Source organism: Octopus bimaculoides, chromosome 6, assembly GCF_046866305.1.
Source record: "Octopus bimaculoides isolate indiv1 chromosome 6, ASM4686630v1, whole genome shotgun sequence".
NCBI classification, from domain to species: Eukaryota; Metazoa; Mollusca; class Cephalopoda; order Octopoda; family Octopodidae; genus Octopus; species Octopus bimaculoides.
The window spans coordinates 41,090,406-41,104,680 of NC_142933.1; the positions used below are offsets into that span (position 1 = coordinate 41,090,406).

General features: G+C 31.5%; 1 protein-coding gene across 6 annotated transcripts in view; it reads left to right on the plus strand.

The window, feature by feature from the left end:
• The window catches only part of LOC106884336 (voltage-dependent T-type calcium channel subunit alpha-1G), a 1,091,242-nt gene that overhangs the window by 554,341 nt on the left and 522,626 nt on the right, over positions 1-14,275 (plus strand). For all 6 annotated transcript variants that reach the window (XM_089353777.1, XM_089353782.1, XM_089353780.1 and 3 more), the window contains 2 exons: positions 230-512; positions 7,279-7,371. In XM_089353777.1, the coding sequence (XP_089209903.1) occupies positions 230-512; positions 7,279-7,371 (376 nt within the window). The remainder of the gene's footprint in view (positions 1-229; positions 513-7,278; positions 7,372-14,275) is intronic.

The following is a 14,275-nucleotide window of genomic DNA, read 5'->3' on the forward strand; positions in this document are numbered from 1 at the left end:
TACAAATATTCATTAATTGTTAATATATTGTTCTTAAAGTGTATCTTGCTTTAAATATTTTAATATTGATTCAGAATTTCAAAATTTCCAATTAAATTCACATGTTCCAAGATAATTTTATGAAAAATAAATGTCTTTCTGCTTGCCTTCGTTTATTCATTTATTCATTTATTTATTATTTTCTTTTCTCATTTTTCTCATTTTTGCCTTTTTTTCTTCTCATTTGCAGAAAAATGAATGTGAGCCCATATTACAAACCTCGGTTTGGAGACTACATTTGCAGTAAACCTGGTGAATCAGGAATGCGAAAATGTTCGAATTTACCCTTATTTTCTTATGAAGGTATAAAGTGCAATGCAAGTGCCAAGGCCAACAATAACAATAATCCTGCAAATGATTCTTGTGTCAACTGGAATCAGTATTACACAAGCTGTGAAACGGGGGACAAAAATCCATTTAGGGGGGCAATATCTTTTGATAACATAGGTTTAGCATGGGTTGCCATTTTTCAGGTAAGTTATTTTCTTACATTAATTTCAAAGTTTGACTTTTATTCTTTTCTGATTGTTTTACTAACTCTGATATTTCTTGAGAATTGTTGGGATAATTTTTTATTCCTATGTACTTATTTCACTCTAATTACTTTGCCATGAAATGAAAAAGTTACCCAGTTTTCAACTAGGTTAGCCAGAATCATCTTAGACTGAATGTTTTTCGCTTTCATTTTGTATGTATTAATCATTTATCTTTATTTGGCTTCAGTTGGTTTAATCTCTAGTAAACGTTAAAGTGTCTGCAAAATAATTCTGGCACAAATTAGGCTTGGCATAATATTCTATGAACAAACAATACTACTAGATAAATTTTTTTTTATCCATTATGTTTTATTTATTTATTACTTTTTTTTAATGAAAAAAGCCATTTCAGACAAGTATTAGATTCCATTATCCATTGAGACCAAAGAACTACAGTCTGTCCCATATATAATTAAATCTGATATTTAAGATGATAATTTGATGGCTTAATTGAAGAGTGTAGTAACCTGGCTAACTGACAATTTTGGCAGTGGCGTAAATTTATAGTTCAAATCATGCTCAGGTTGACATAGAAACTTATGCCTTCAGGATTGGGTAATATAAGTCCCAGTAAATCCCCTTATAGCATTTGTTCAAAATTTATCTTTGTCTAGATGATAAAATTTGTGGATCACAACCAAGTTTTTATAGCTTCTTTGGATTGCTTTTGGTTTTCACAGTCAGGACTAAACGGAGCAATATTAACAACTACAGCTAAACAAGTGTTAAAAAGTTAGTCTCAAAATTATCCCTTTTGTTGCAACTGGCCTTCATATTGCAAAACATCTTTTATATCTATACTGTTCTTTGATGCACCTAGACACACCATTACTTGGTTATACATGACTTTATATCAAACTATTGAATACAATATTAATTCAACACATAAATTCTTGTCTGCATAGTAAAACAGAGCATAACAAAAGTGAAAGTAACTTCAGAATAGCTTCTGAGAGATATTTGGTAACATGGAACATGACTGCTTTGTGGCCCAGGGAGGGATGTATAATCTCAGAATTCAAGCAATTGTGAGACTTTTTTCTAAGAGATGAGCCTCATGGAACAAGACTGCTTTTAGGCTTTGTGCATGGGTATTAGAGGTTGACCCAAAGAATAGTCACAGGCTTTGAACTTCAATAATAACTTAACATCAGCTAGCAACTTCAATAAAATATGTACTGTTAACGAACTACAATATACACACTAACACAGACATTTCCAACCACTGTACTGTCATGCATGCAAGTACTTTGAGTGGTCAGTGAAGTTAGAAAATACCAGGATATGTCATTAATGCACCACAGCAGTGCATGTGTTGTATCCCTCTGCAGAAAAGTGTGATGTGTGCACCTGTTTCTGTTTTAAAATAATGTTAACATTTGCTTATTATATAATAACATTTTAAAAAAGATGTTGGTGTGCTGTAACACCAGTTGGTCTTATTCATTACCTCCTCATAAAAAAGGGGTAAAAATCATTGCACTGACAGTTAAGAGCTTGTAGTGGAGCCTCTATATGTTTATTTGAATTACAAGAAATAGCAGCCAAATTCTCTTAAATTACACCCTTAGGATCTGATCTGTCTGGGGCCAAAGTTAAAGCATTTAAAAAATTTTATTGTTTTAAGCTTGATGAGTAAGATAACTAAAAGTAAATGCAAAGTGTTCACTAGAATACTAACGAATATTATAAATAAAAATACAAGCAACCAAGATTACAACACTCACCTCTAAATGGAGCATCAGTTAATTACAGAGTTAACTACCCAGCCATTGCTGGAACTGAGTGGACTGCATCTACATGAAATGAAATATTTTGTTTAAGAATGTAACTCACCATCTTTACCTGGAATTGAAACTATGATCTTACTATCATGAGTGCACTAACCCTAACTACACACCTTTTAAATTACAATGTACCATCTTGAAAAAAAGGTAGAATTGACCAGCATGGTTTTAGATACACAAAAAGATGGGTTGGTCATGGTAGAAAGGCCTTTGGTCATAAATCTGTTTAACCAGGATTGATCTGAGGATCAAACAACAATAACAAAAACTAAGAGTTGGCCATTTAAGAAGTATAGATACACTACACAGTCTAGGATAAACCTATGAGAAACCCATTGCATGATATCTGCTCACTCTGCTGAAAATATCAGCCAAATCATCTGGAAATTCCACCCTTCCATCTTAGATATACCATGTATGAAAACAAGATGTGTTGGTCACATCTAGAATGTCTGAGAACATAGGTTTGCTTAATGAATCTAAAGAGTTACAACTCACTGTAAGTATGAACGCTTAACTACATAACAAGTATGGGTAATTACAGCTAGCAATCAGTGAATTGAGGAACAATCAGCACATGTACCAGTAATTAACAAATCTGTACAGAAAAGTAGAAAAATATAAAAATGCTACTCAACACATGTAGCAGCAGTTAGCCATAATGTGTAGATATAGTAACAAAATTAATACATTTCAGCAACATGTGCATAAAGCAATAATTTTCAATGTTGTGAAGACAGTGTAGAAATATATGGAGGCAAAGTATAGAAATATATGCAGTGACTATGCGGTAAGAAGTTTGCTTCCCACCCACATGGTTCTAGGTTCAGTCCCACTGCTTGGCGCCTTAGGCAAGTGTCTTTCACTATAGCCCTGGGCCAACTAAAGCTTTGTGGGTGGATTTGGTAGAGAGAAACTGAAAGAAACCTGTCATATATATGTGTAAATGTGTGTGTGTGTGTGTGTGTGTGTGTGTGTGTGTGTGTGTGTGTGTGTGTGTGTTTGCAATATTGGTGGGTTTATGTCTAAGTGTCATAGCAGTTTATCAAAAGAGACCAATGAAAAAAGTACTGAGCTTAAAAAAAAGTACTGGGATCAATTCATTTGACTAAAATTCTTCAAAGTAGTGCCCCAGCATGGCCGCAGTCTAATCATTGAAACAAGTCAAAGAATAGTGGAGTAGCTAGCAACACTGTGCTGTGCTGTACTGAAATAGTAACAAAATTATAGACCATAGCACATGTAGCAATAATTACACATGTAGCAATAATTACACATGTAGCAATAATTAAGCAATGCTGTGAAGCAGTTACAGTAGCAAACTATAGAAATTATTGTTTAATACATGTGGGACCAGTTGTTAGCATAGATTTCATTTTCCTATGACATGCAAAAATATGTCTTTTCATTAGCATCAAATTAAAAAGCTATTCCATGAAACAAATTTCACTCATTGTATTAGCTCTTATTGGATATGACTGACCCTTAAATGCTGAAATGAAATCATTTTTATTGTTTATTTAGCAAAGTGTTGTTAGTTCTTGGAGCTTAGCAGCAGGTTATTTCCCCCACCAGCACCCCTTTAGATTTGTTTAAAAATTTTTATTATATTTATTTTCCTTTTTTTTTTTAATCAACTCATACCAACTTGAGGTGACAATTTTCAATTAAACTCCAAAATCAATATTTCTATCAGGGACATAGCTTGGGGATAGTGATTTTGTTTTGCTTTTGTTTTCATCTTTTGATCAATTACATAATTTTTTGTTTTGTTATTTTTTGTACTTTTAGCTTTTTTAAAATATTGTTTTAAGCTTGATGAGTAAAAAAGCAAAAAGTAAATGCAAAATGTTCACTAGAGTACTAGCAAAGAATATAAATATTTACATTATTCTGGCAGTTATTTAAAGAAACCATCAGCAATCAATTAAATAATGCTAACTAGTTTTGTAGAAACTTTCATACGAAATAAGTTTTTTTATTTATTCTCTAATATAAAAAATTTGAATGAATAATTCCAAGTCACTTTTTATAAATCTTTCATTTTTATTTTTTATCTGGGCAAGAGAAGATTAGTTATTAACAAGGATTTGTAATTTTCTTTAGAAAAATCACAAAATTTTTCAAGAATGATTTTTTTCTCATCACAGAAGGAGAATATTCATATTGGCTCATCTCATAAATAAAGCTGTTTTTTCAATTACATGAACTAAAAGTTGGAGGGAACAGAATAAACTGCCTGCATCAACTTGCTATAAAAGCAGGTAGTAATTTTACCTTAGTGCAAGTTTTGAAGAGTGTAGTTCGAGTTTACCAGTTACTTTTTTCAAAGCTATAATATAAATGACAAAGGAGCATATTCGGTATATTTTGTTTTATGAGTTCAATAAAGACAACAGCATAACAGAAAGTGTGAGGAATATTAATGCAGTATATGGGGATTGGACAATAAGCGTAAGCCAGTGTCAATGGTGATTACAGAAATTCTGAGCCAAAAATTACAGTCTTGAAGACGAACCTAATCCTAGAAGATCTGTAGAGCTCGACAAGGACGCCCTGCAAACCTTGGTGGAGCAAAATCCCATTGTAACTGTTTAGAAACTAGCAGAGAAGCTTGGATTTGGTCATTTAACCATTCATTGACATCTGCGCTAGAAGAAAAACAACCACCTTTGGTTTCAACATGAAAGGTGTTCTTCCATCAGGATAATGCTCAGCCATATACAATGAGGATGACATTCCAAAGGCTGGAGCAGTTTCAATTGGAAACGACACCTTTCCCACCATATTCAACGGACATTGCCCCATCTGATTATCATTTATTTAGCAGTCTTCAAGATCATTTAGACGGAAAATATATGAATTCTGTAGATGTAGTCAGAACAGTAATGGAGGAGTGTTTTTCATCACAGACAAGTAAGTTTTGGAAGAGGTGGGGGGGGGGGGGGCTTGCAAGTCTACCAGATAGATGGAAGAGCATTGTAGAAAATGAAGGAGAGTATATTTTAGATTAAAAAAGAATTTTTTTAATCTTAATTTTGAAAAATAACACAAGTATATAAAATGAATTATTTATGAGATGACCCAATAAAAGCCTACAGCCTCTTTATAATTTAGTTTTTTGAATGTCTGTGGTTGTGTAGATGTGAAAATTCAGACTTTTATATCTGAATTTTAACAATGTAGTTTGCTGACTTGTATTTATCTATATACCCACCATATCATATATGATAGGATAATTTTCTATTTTCCCAACAAGCGGCAAAGAAGGCAGATAAACCCTTTAGCATTTAAACCAGCCATATGCAACCCAAATATTCTACCTGTTTTATGTTCAAAACTGGTCAGATCTCACCTCTCATGCCAACCCTACAATATCAATCTTAGAATAAACAGTTACCTCATCAAAATCTCAAAGCTACAAGATAACGCATGATTAATTTAAAACAATGGTAATAAATAAGCATTGCTTTCGACAAATAATCTGAATGTTAAAAGGTTAAGATTCATTGTTCTCAGTCATAGACAAATGTTTATATTAACTTATAAATGTTTTTTGGTTCTCAAAATCATTCAGTTTTCTGATCTCCTTAACGTTATTAAATATGAAATATTTCCAGAATTACCTTCACAAAGACAATAGTTTGTGTCTGATGTTAAACTAATTTGTAATTCTTCTCTGATCACTCTTTATATATGACAGTAAACAATATGATTTACTGCATTTTTCACTGATCATAGATTCTGTATGGCAGTGTTTGTCATAAGAAGTAGGCATGACTTCCTAGAGGAGCAAATATTTTGTTAATAGTCTGGATGGGGGTCTGGTATTTGTCAGTTTGAGAATCAATGCTCACTGGAATAAATCCATTCTAAACAGAAGACTGGATAATATCCTAAACACTGAACTTTATTTCAGAATAAACAATACAGCCATAGGCTTTTGTTGTTTAGCCTCGGGTCAGCCTTGATTAAGTAAACATATGATCAAGGATGTTTTAGCCATAACCATAACCCTATCTGTCTTTTCAAAGATATCTCGGACTACGTTGTCTCTAGGACTACTTGTATCTAGGACTACATGTGTCTTTCTTTTTCAAGATGTTAGGTGTGTGTGATTTTGAGGAAGATTAGGCCACTATTTATATCAAGGAGAACAACTACATAGATGATCCTTTTTTGGTTAGCTATAATTATAGGCTATAAGCCAAGTTGTATGCATAGATAACCTACAAAGGTGATATTTTCCAAATTGCTGTCTTTATACAGTTCTAAAAGAAGGGAGATACTTTGTTCTTAGAATTTTACATCACATGAATCTCCTTTTATGATATAGTAAAGCATATATTATTTGGATTCTTTGTTTGAAATTTTTTTGGAGTCTAAAAGTCTAAAATCTTATGCCTTTCTTTCTCTTCTTTGTAAGTGTGTGTGTGGCTTGCGTATGCAAATTAATAAATCCTGTCAAAAATAAAAATTTTCAATAGCTACTAAAGCAGTTTTAGCTGTTCAGTTAACCAGTTATCTGTATCGAATTTCATGATGAAATGAAATTTTATTGTTTAACTAGAATTGCCTGAGCAGACATTTTGCAATGTTCCATATTATATGTGTGAACTCATCTATATATCTGACTATTGTATATATATATATATATATATATATATATATATATATATATATCTGTGTGTGTGTATGTGTGTGTGTGTATTCATGTGTGTGTGTGTATTCATGTGCTTGTGTGTGTGTGCGTGTGTATGTAAATGTGTCTATGAGTATACATATGTATGTATATTATGAATGCATGTGCCCTATAAATATTCAGAAGTTCACCGCATAAATATTCATCCATCAACTTCTTATAAATATTCATTGCAAGTCCTTATGTCTCTCATTCTCTCTTTCTTCTGTTGCAGGTTATAAGTCTAGAGAGCTGGGTAAACATTATGTACTATGTACAGGATGCACACTCATTTTGGGACTGGGTCTATTTTGTAGCATTAATAGTGGTAAGTATCAAATTACAATCAATAGTCCATCCTATGTTATTTTCATATCAAACACAAAAAAAAAATGCAAATTTGTGTCCATTAATATAAGAATATTCTTTGAAAACAATGCCTTCACATATGTCTGATGCAGAAAATATACATCACTCGGGCATCAATTTAATAAATAGATATTGTTGTGTATATTGATATAAGAGTAGGGTAATTGATATAGTGTTTACATTTATCACTTTAAGAAACAGTAAACTAGGCACAACAGGGTTGCGTAGTTAACAAGTTCATTTTACTGCTACTTGGTTCTGAGTTCAAGCTCATTGTATGTCACCATGGGCAAGTTCCTTCAGTCATAATCTTGGAATATGCTTGATGAAAGCTTACAGATGCCAGTCATATACATGTGTGTGTGGGTGTGGGTGTGTGTATGAAAACGGGTAAAGACACCCTTCAGTCATGAATGCTCCTAGAAAGTTTCCCTCTGAGGCACAAACCTGGGCAAGGTTGTTTATGGAAGACAAGCAGTTGCCCATGCATCCCAGCCTCCCCTCTCCACACTACCAATGTTATCCAAGGGATAGGCAAAGACTGATACAGTTTGGTACCAGTGACGTTGTAGCTCATTTCAAGGGTTGAGTGAACCAGAGCAATGTGGAATAAAGTGTCTAGCTCAAGAACACAACACACAGCCTGGTACATGAATCAAACTCACTACCTCATGATTGTGAACCCGAAGTTCTAACCATTGAGCCATGCATCTTCACATGTATGTATGTATACATATATATATATATATATATATATATATATATATATATTTGATTAATAAATTCAAAAAAGGATAAAAATCTTTTACAAGAATTTTATCAGGAAGTCAGTGTGTAAAAAAAAATTCATAAGGGAAATTTCTATTCCCAAGATATATATATATATATATATATATATATATATATATATATATATATATATATATATATATATATATACATATATTCATTTATTCACTTAATTGTTTCAGTTATTTGACTGCGGCCATGCTGGAGCATCACCTTTAGACAAACAAATCAAGTGATGGTGGTGGGGACAAGCACAGACATACACACAAATGCATAGATATATACACGATGGGCTTCTTTCAGTTTCTGTCTACCAAATCCACTCACAAAGCTTTGGTCGACCTAAGGTTATAGTAGAAGACACTTGCCCAAGACACAGTGGGACTGAACCCAGAACCATGTGATTGGGAAGCAAGCTTCTTACCATACAACCATGCTGCACCTATTATTATATATATTATATATATATATTTTTTAATATACATATATATGTGTGTGTATATATATTATAGATATTTATGTGAAGACACATGGCTTAGTGGTTATGGCATTCAACTCATGATTGTAAGGTTGTGAGTTCAATCCTGGTGATGCGTTGTGTCCTTGAGCAAGTCGCTTTATTTCATATTACTCCAGTCCACTCAGCTGGCAAAAATGAGTAGTACCTGTATTTCAAAGGGCCAGCCTTGACACACTTTGTCACACTGAGTCTCCCTGAGAACTACGTTAAGGGTACATGTGTCTGTGGAGTGCTCAGCCACTTGCTCGTGAATTTCATGAGCAAGCTGTTTTGTTGATCGTATCAGCTGGGACCCTCATTGCCGTAACCGATGGAGTACTCCTTATAGATATTTATATGTATATATTTTTGTGTGTGTGTGTGCGTATATATATATATATATATATATATATATATATATATATATATATATAAAAGATGCATGGTCATGACTAAAGCAATACCTCCAATAGTACATGTCCTCAGAAAGCCTAGAGATTGGTGTCTGGCATGCTGGAAGATCACTAGAAGTGAGGATGTCTCTAGGGGAAGGTCACCCTAATATAAAAACAAATATATAGGAAAAGACATTGAATATTTTGGGGATCTTTCACCTGCACTTGAGATCATGATGCTCCCACATTCTTATGCCTGCAATTCATATTTCTTAAAAATCTGTATAAGTTTCCCATTTAAAAATGTAATTTATTTTTGCATTATAGATTTAATATAAATGATTTCAATTGTTCAAGGATTTCCAAACATTTAATTTCTTTCTTAATGCTTTGTCAGATCCAAATGAAATGGATAGAAAACATATATAACTTTGCATTGCAGGGATTCAAGAAAAGTAAATCCTGTTTGAAAATGCCATTCAGTTTATATAATTTTAAAATATATATTGGTCCCATTTTAAAATAAAATTTTCCAGAAGATTCTGGTTCATATTCACTCTCATACAGTAATGAGCAAATATGTTAATGCAGCATCAACTGAATAGGCATATGGCCATCAGTGTAACACAATAGATTGTTTTAATAAAACATTTGGATGTAGCAATTAATGGTATGTTAAAGAGTGGGGAGAACATGGAGATTTTATACCTTGGTCAAAAGACTATAAATTTTTATAGAGATTTTATTATATTATTGTATTCTGTATTTTATTGGGATATACATTTAAGACTCAGGTCTATTAAATTATGTAAAGAGAAGACACAAAACACACCGTTTCTTTGTAGTTTGCTTAGTACAGAATATAGCTAATTTTGAATACGTCTTCATTCTTCATTACAATCATATTCTATTCTTGTACTGGCATCTTACCTGGAGTGATAAAAGGAACATCATTAACCTTCATTAATTTTCAGTGTATGCAACTGAACAGGTGGGAGTTTATATAGGAATAAACAAACATGCAATTGTTTAGAGTGCGGATGGTTATCAGTAATATTTGAAAGGAAGAAAAGAAGAGAAAGGGAGGGTAGTGCATGTATAATTGATCATTTATGGATTTAGGGAAAATGATCAGTATTGATATGTATGTATAACTGAAATATACATACTGATATATATATATATATATATATATATATATATATATATATATATTATATATATATTGACTGTAAATCAAACTCTAGCAATAAGCATTGGCAGAATGACTACCAGTAGCCTTGTAACTATGGTTACCACAAGTAGGCTGCAGTATTACTTCCCAGCTTCCTAGATATATGGATTCACTATGCACAGATAGATAGAAAACTCACTAAGAAAATATGGGAGATAATTATCTAATTCTATTATTTTTCTTCTAATATTAATCTAAATGGTATTTTTTAACCAATTGGAAAGCATCATTTTGGAAAGAATTTAAGAAAAAATATTGTTAGGATTCAATAGCAGTCAGTAAAAGTTTGAGGGGAAAATACCCAACTCTTGTTGTAGTCAAACTTGGTAAAGAGGATACTAACATACTTGATGCAGTAAATCAAGTAATGTTAATTAAGAATAATAGTTTTCTAAATGATGAACAGTATATAAGACTTTTGTGAATGAACAGAGAGTGGTGTTCATAAAGAGTGACTACGAAGGGATATTGATAATAAAGTGAATGCTAGTGTACATGATGTCACAAGCCAAAACTTGGAATAAAGATTACACACTTAATAACAAGAATAGCCATTGTTTAAGTGAAGAAACTCACTTTGCAAACCTGTAGTTTAAGGGACAGTTCCACTGTGCAGCATCCTGGGAAACAAGTGTCTCCATTATATCCCTCAGCTGACCAATGCCTTGTCAGTGAATTTGGTAGGCACACACACACACAAACACATACATACATATTATATATACACATACACACATGTATATTTTGTATCTGTGAGTATGTGTGTGTGTGTATGTATGTATATATATATATATATATATATATATATATATATATATATATATATATATATATATATATATATATATATATATATATATACATACATATGTACACACATAAACACACATACATACATGTGTGTTTGTCTTTGTGTTAGTTCTATTATAGCACTTGACAATTGATGTTAGTTTCTTTACATCCATCATAACTTAGTGGTTCAGCAAAGGTGACTGATAGAGTAAATACCACACTTGGGAAGAAAATAATTTATGAGGTTGATTTCCTCAAGGTGGTACCCCAGCATGGCTGCAATCCAATGACTGAAACAAGTATGAAAAAAAGAGGTAAAAGAGAGATATTTCTTTTAAAAAAATTGAAAAATTTAGTGTGTATCCTAAAGGATGAAGATCACATTCTTCATAAGCCAATTTTAATTCACAGGAAGTTTTTCCATACCAAACTTACAGATTTCATGCTGGAAAACGAAAATAAAATAGACTATAACTAGATCTATATGTTGTTGTGCCACAAGCAAAACATCTTGGTAAAATATGTAAAAATGCCAAGACTGTTTTTTTTATTTATGATTTTCTTCAAAAATTTTCATTTCAAAATCAGGGTGTGTCCGCAAGGTGGGATTATATTCAGTGCTGGGAAATATGGCAAATATAGAATGCAGTGGAAAGCAAGTCCAATATTTAGCAGTACAGTAACAACTCTTGACAAGTTTGTTCATATTGGACCACATTAGCAAAGCATTGTCTGACTGTTACTGTGAATCTTAAAATGACTGACAAAATAAATAGAATTTTGAAAAATGAATACAAAATGATGTTTATAAATTAAAGATTGTAATTTCAATTATTTAAAATTCCTTGACTGATATGTTTATGCTAGTGCCTACTATGTTGTTATGCAAAAGACATCCCCACCTGTTTTAAGTCATTGTTTAGGGTTATGATATTGTGATTATATACTTCTCTAGTCATTCAAAGATCTATTGTAATGGTTCAACTATGCTTGCTGAGGAGGTGCAGTGAAACTGAAAGATATCTGAGGTTTTCTTATATTGTTATTTAAAGATCAAGCTCACTCAGCACTGCATTCCTTATCTAATTAATTTTGATAAAAATTTCATTGTAGTTTCTTTTGCCATTTTTTACCAGAATTAGTAATTTAGAAAATGATTATTTTCAACACTAACCATGTAACTTGAATTATTTCTTGGTTTATTACATCAACAATGCTAAGATTACTTTACTATCAATAAAGGTTTTTATTTAGAACAAAATATCTTTGTCACTAATATAATGACTTTCAAATAAATTGTTTTGTAGTACATTATTTTGTATGGCATCAAATAGTAGATTAAGTGTTGAGTACATACAATAATAGAATTTTATTAAGTATTTCTTTAGTTTTGATATCAGCCTGAATCGTTGCTTTTCTATTTTATAACTTTTATATCGTATCATACGTGGTTAAAAGTTATAGAAAAGAAACATTAGTTTAATTGAAATCATGAATAAATTCATTTGAAGATGCAAATCTACATTCATACGTTATTTTTATAAGACAGAAGAAAAATACTGGATGCAGAATAGGGACCATCTGCTGCTTAAAAGAAAAGAATTTCAGCTATTACGGAGCTTCCTGTCATGGCTAAATTTTCAGTGTCTCTTCTTATTGTATCATACCTCTTCATCTTTTCTGCAAATCTTAGAGCTAATGAGACAATAATATGCATCATAGGTGATGGGCAGAGGGTCATTCTTCAACACATAGATCAACTCAATAATATGAAACATGTAGACCGACTGTGATTGGTCACCCATTATTACAATTTTATTATCTAAAGGTAGCATTCTTCTCTTCAGTTATAAAGTAAAAGTTTACATATAAATTGGTTGATATATATATATATATATATATATATATATATATATATATAGAGAGAGAGAGAGAGAGAGAGAGAGAGAGAGAGAGAGATAGAATACATATACATATATATATATATATATATATATATATATATCAATTTAAGTGACATCTTGGAAGACATTTTCAATGACAACATAATGAACCTAACCCTTTTCCCAAATTGCCTCTTTTTTCTCTTTTCGGAAATAAAATCTCTATTTCTCCCTCCCCTTCCCCCTCCCTCTCTTTCTCCCTCCCGTTCTCTCTACTTATCGTTGAGATATAATTGAGCTGTGAGATCTATTTCTTTTTTATACTGCAGTTTTATTTTTGTTATTTAAAAAAAAAAACTTGTAAAGGACAAAAAAACAGGTAGTCAATGCAAAAGAATAGTTAAAGTACCGCATTACTGCAACAAAGGTTATGCGATTTTATCTTGACACTAGCGTCACATTGTGCCTTTATTCAAATTGTATCAAATCTTCTTGCATTGTGTTTGAATAGTTAACATTATGATGTGGATCCAATTATGGAACACTTACTTCATACCATTGACAAAAAAATTTCAAATTTATAGTATTCTCCATCCCAATCTTGTATAGAAAGAATATAGAATGTATAAAGTTAAAAAAACAAAAACTAATAAATTATCCCAAAAATATGAACCAAAGGAAATAACAAAAAAAAAACATGATCAAGAAATAATAAAAAAAATATGATCAAGTTTTCAAAAAGAAACTGTAAAATATTAAGAATATATACGTTTAGAAAGGAAATGGGTTTTATAGGAAAGAAGGTATGTATTTCAAAAAAGATACTCATTAGAGATATGTTTCAAAGACTTCTTTAAACACTATACTAATTTCAGATAGATTTTTCTTACTAAAAGTAAAGAAATCAAATTCTAGATGATCTTTCTAACCTTCTTTCTCTCCTCTGTTTTCTTTACTTCTTTCTTTTTTTTTTTTTTACATTAATTCTTCTATTTTCCTTCTTTATTACTATATTTCTGCTCTCTTTATTTATTACCCTCTTTCTTACTAACCATGGTATGTTCCTAAGGACAAACGGATGAGGATTTTTTTCTCCAAATTTCTTGTGTGTACATACATACATACATGCATACATATATATATATATATATATATATATATATATATATATATATATATATATATATATACATATAATAGAGTTATTAATATTTCTAAGTCTCTCTAAAGGAGACTACGGCAGCGGTACTGGAAATTAATAGTTATCGCCA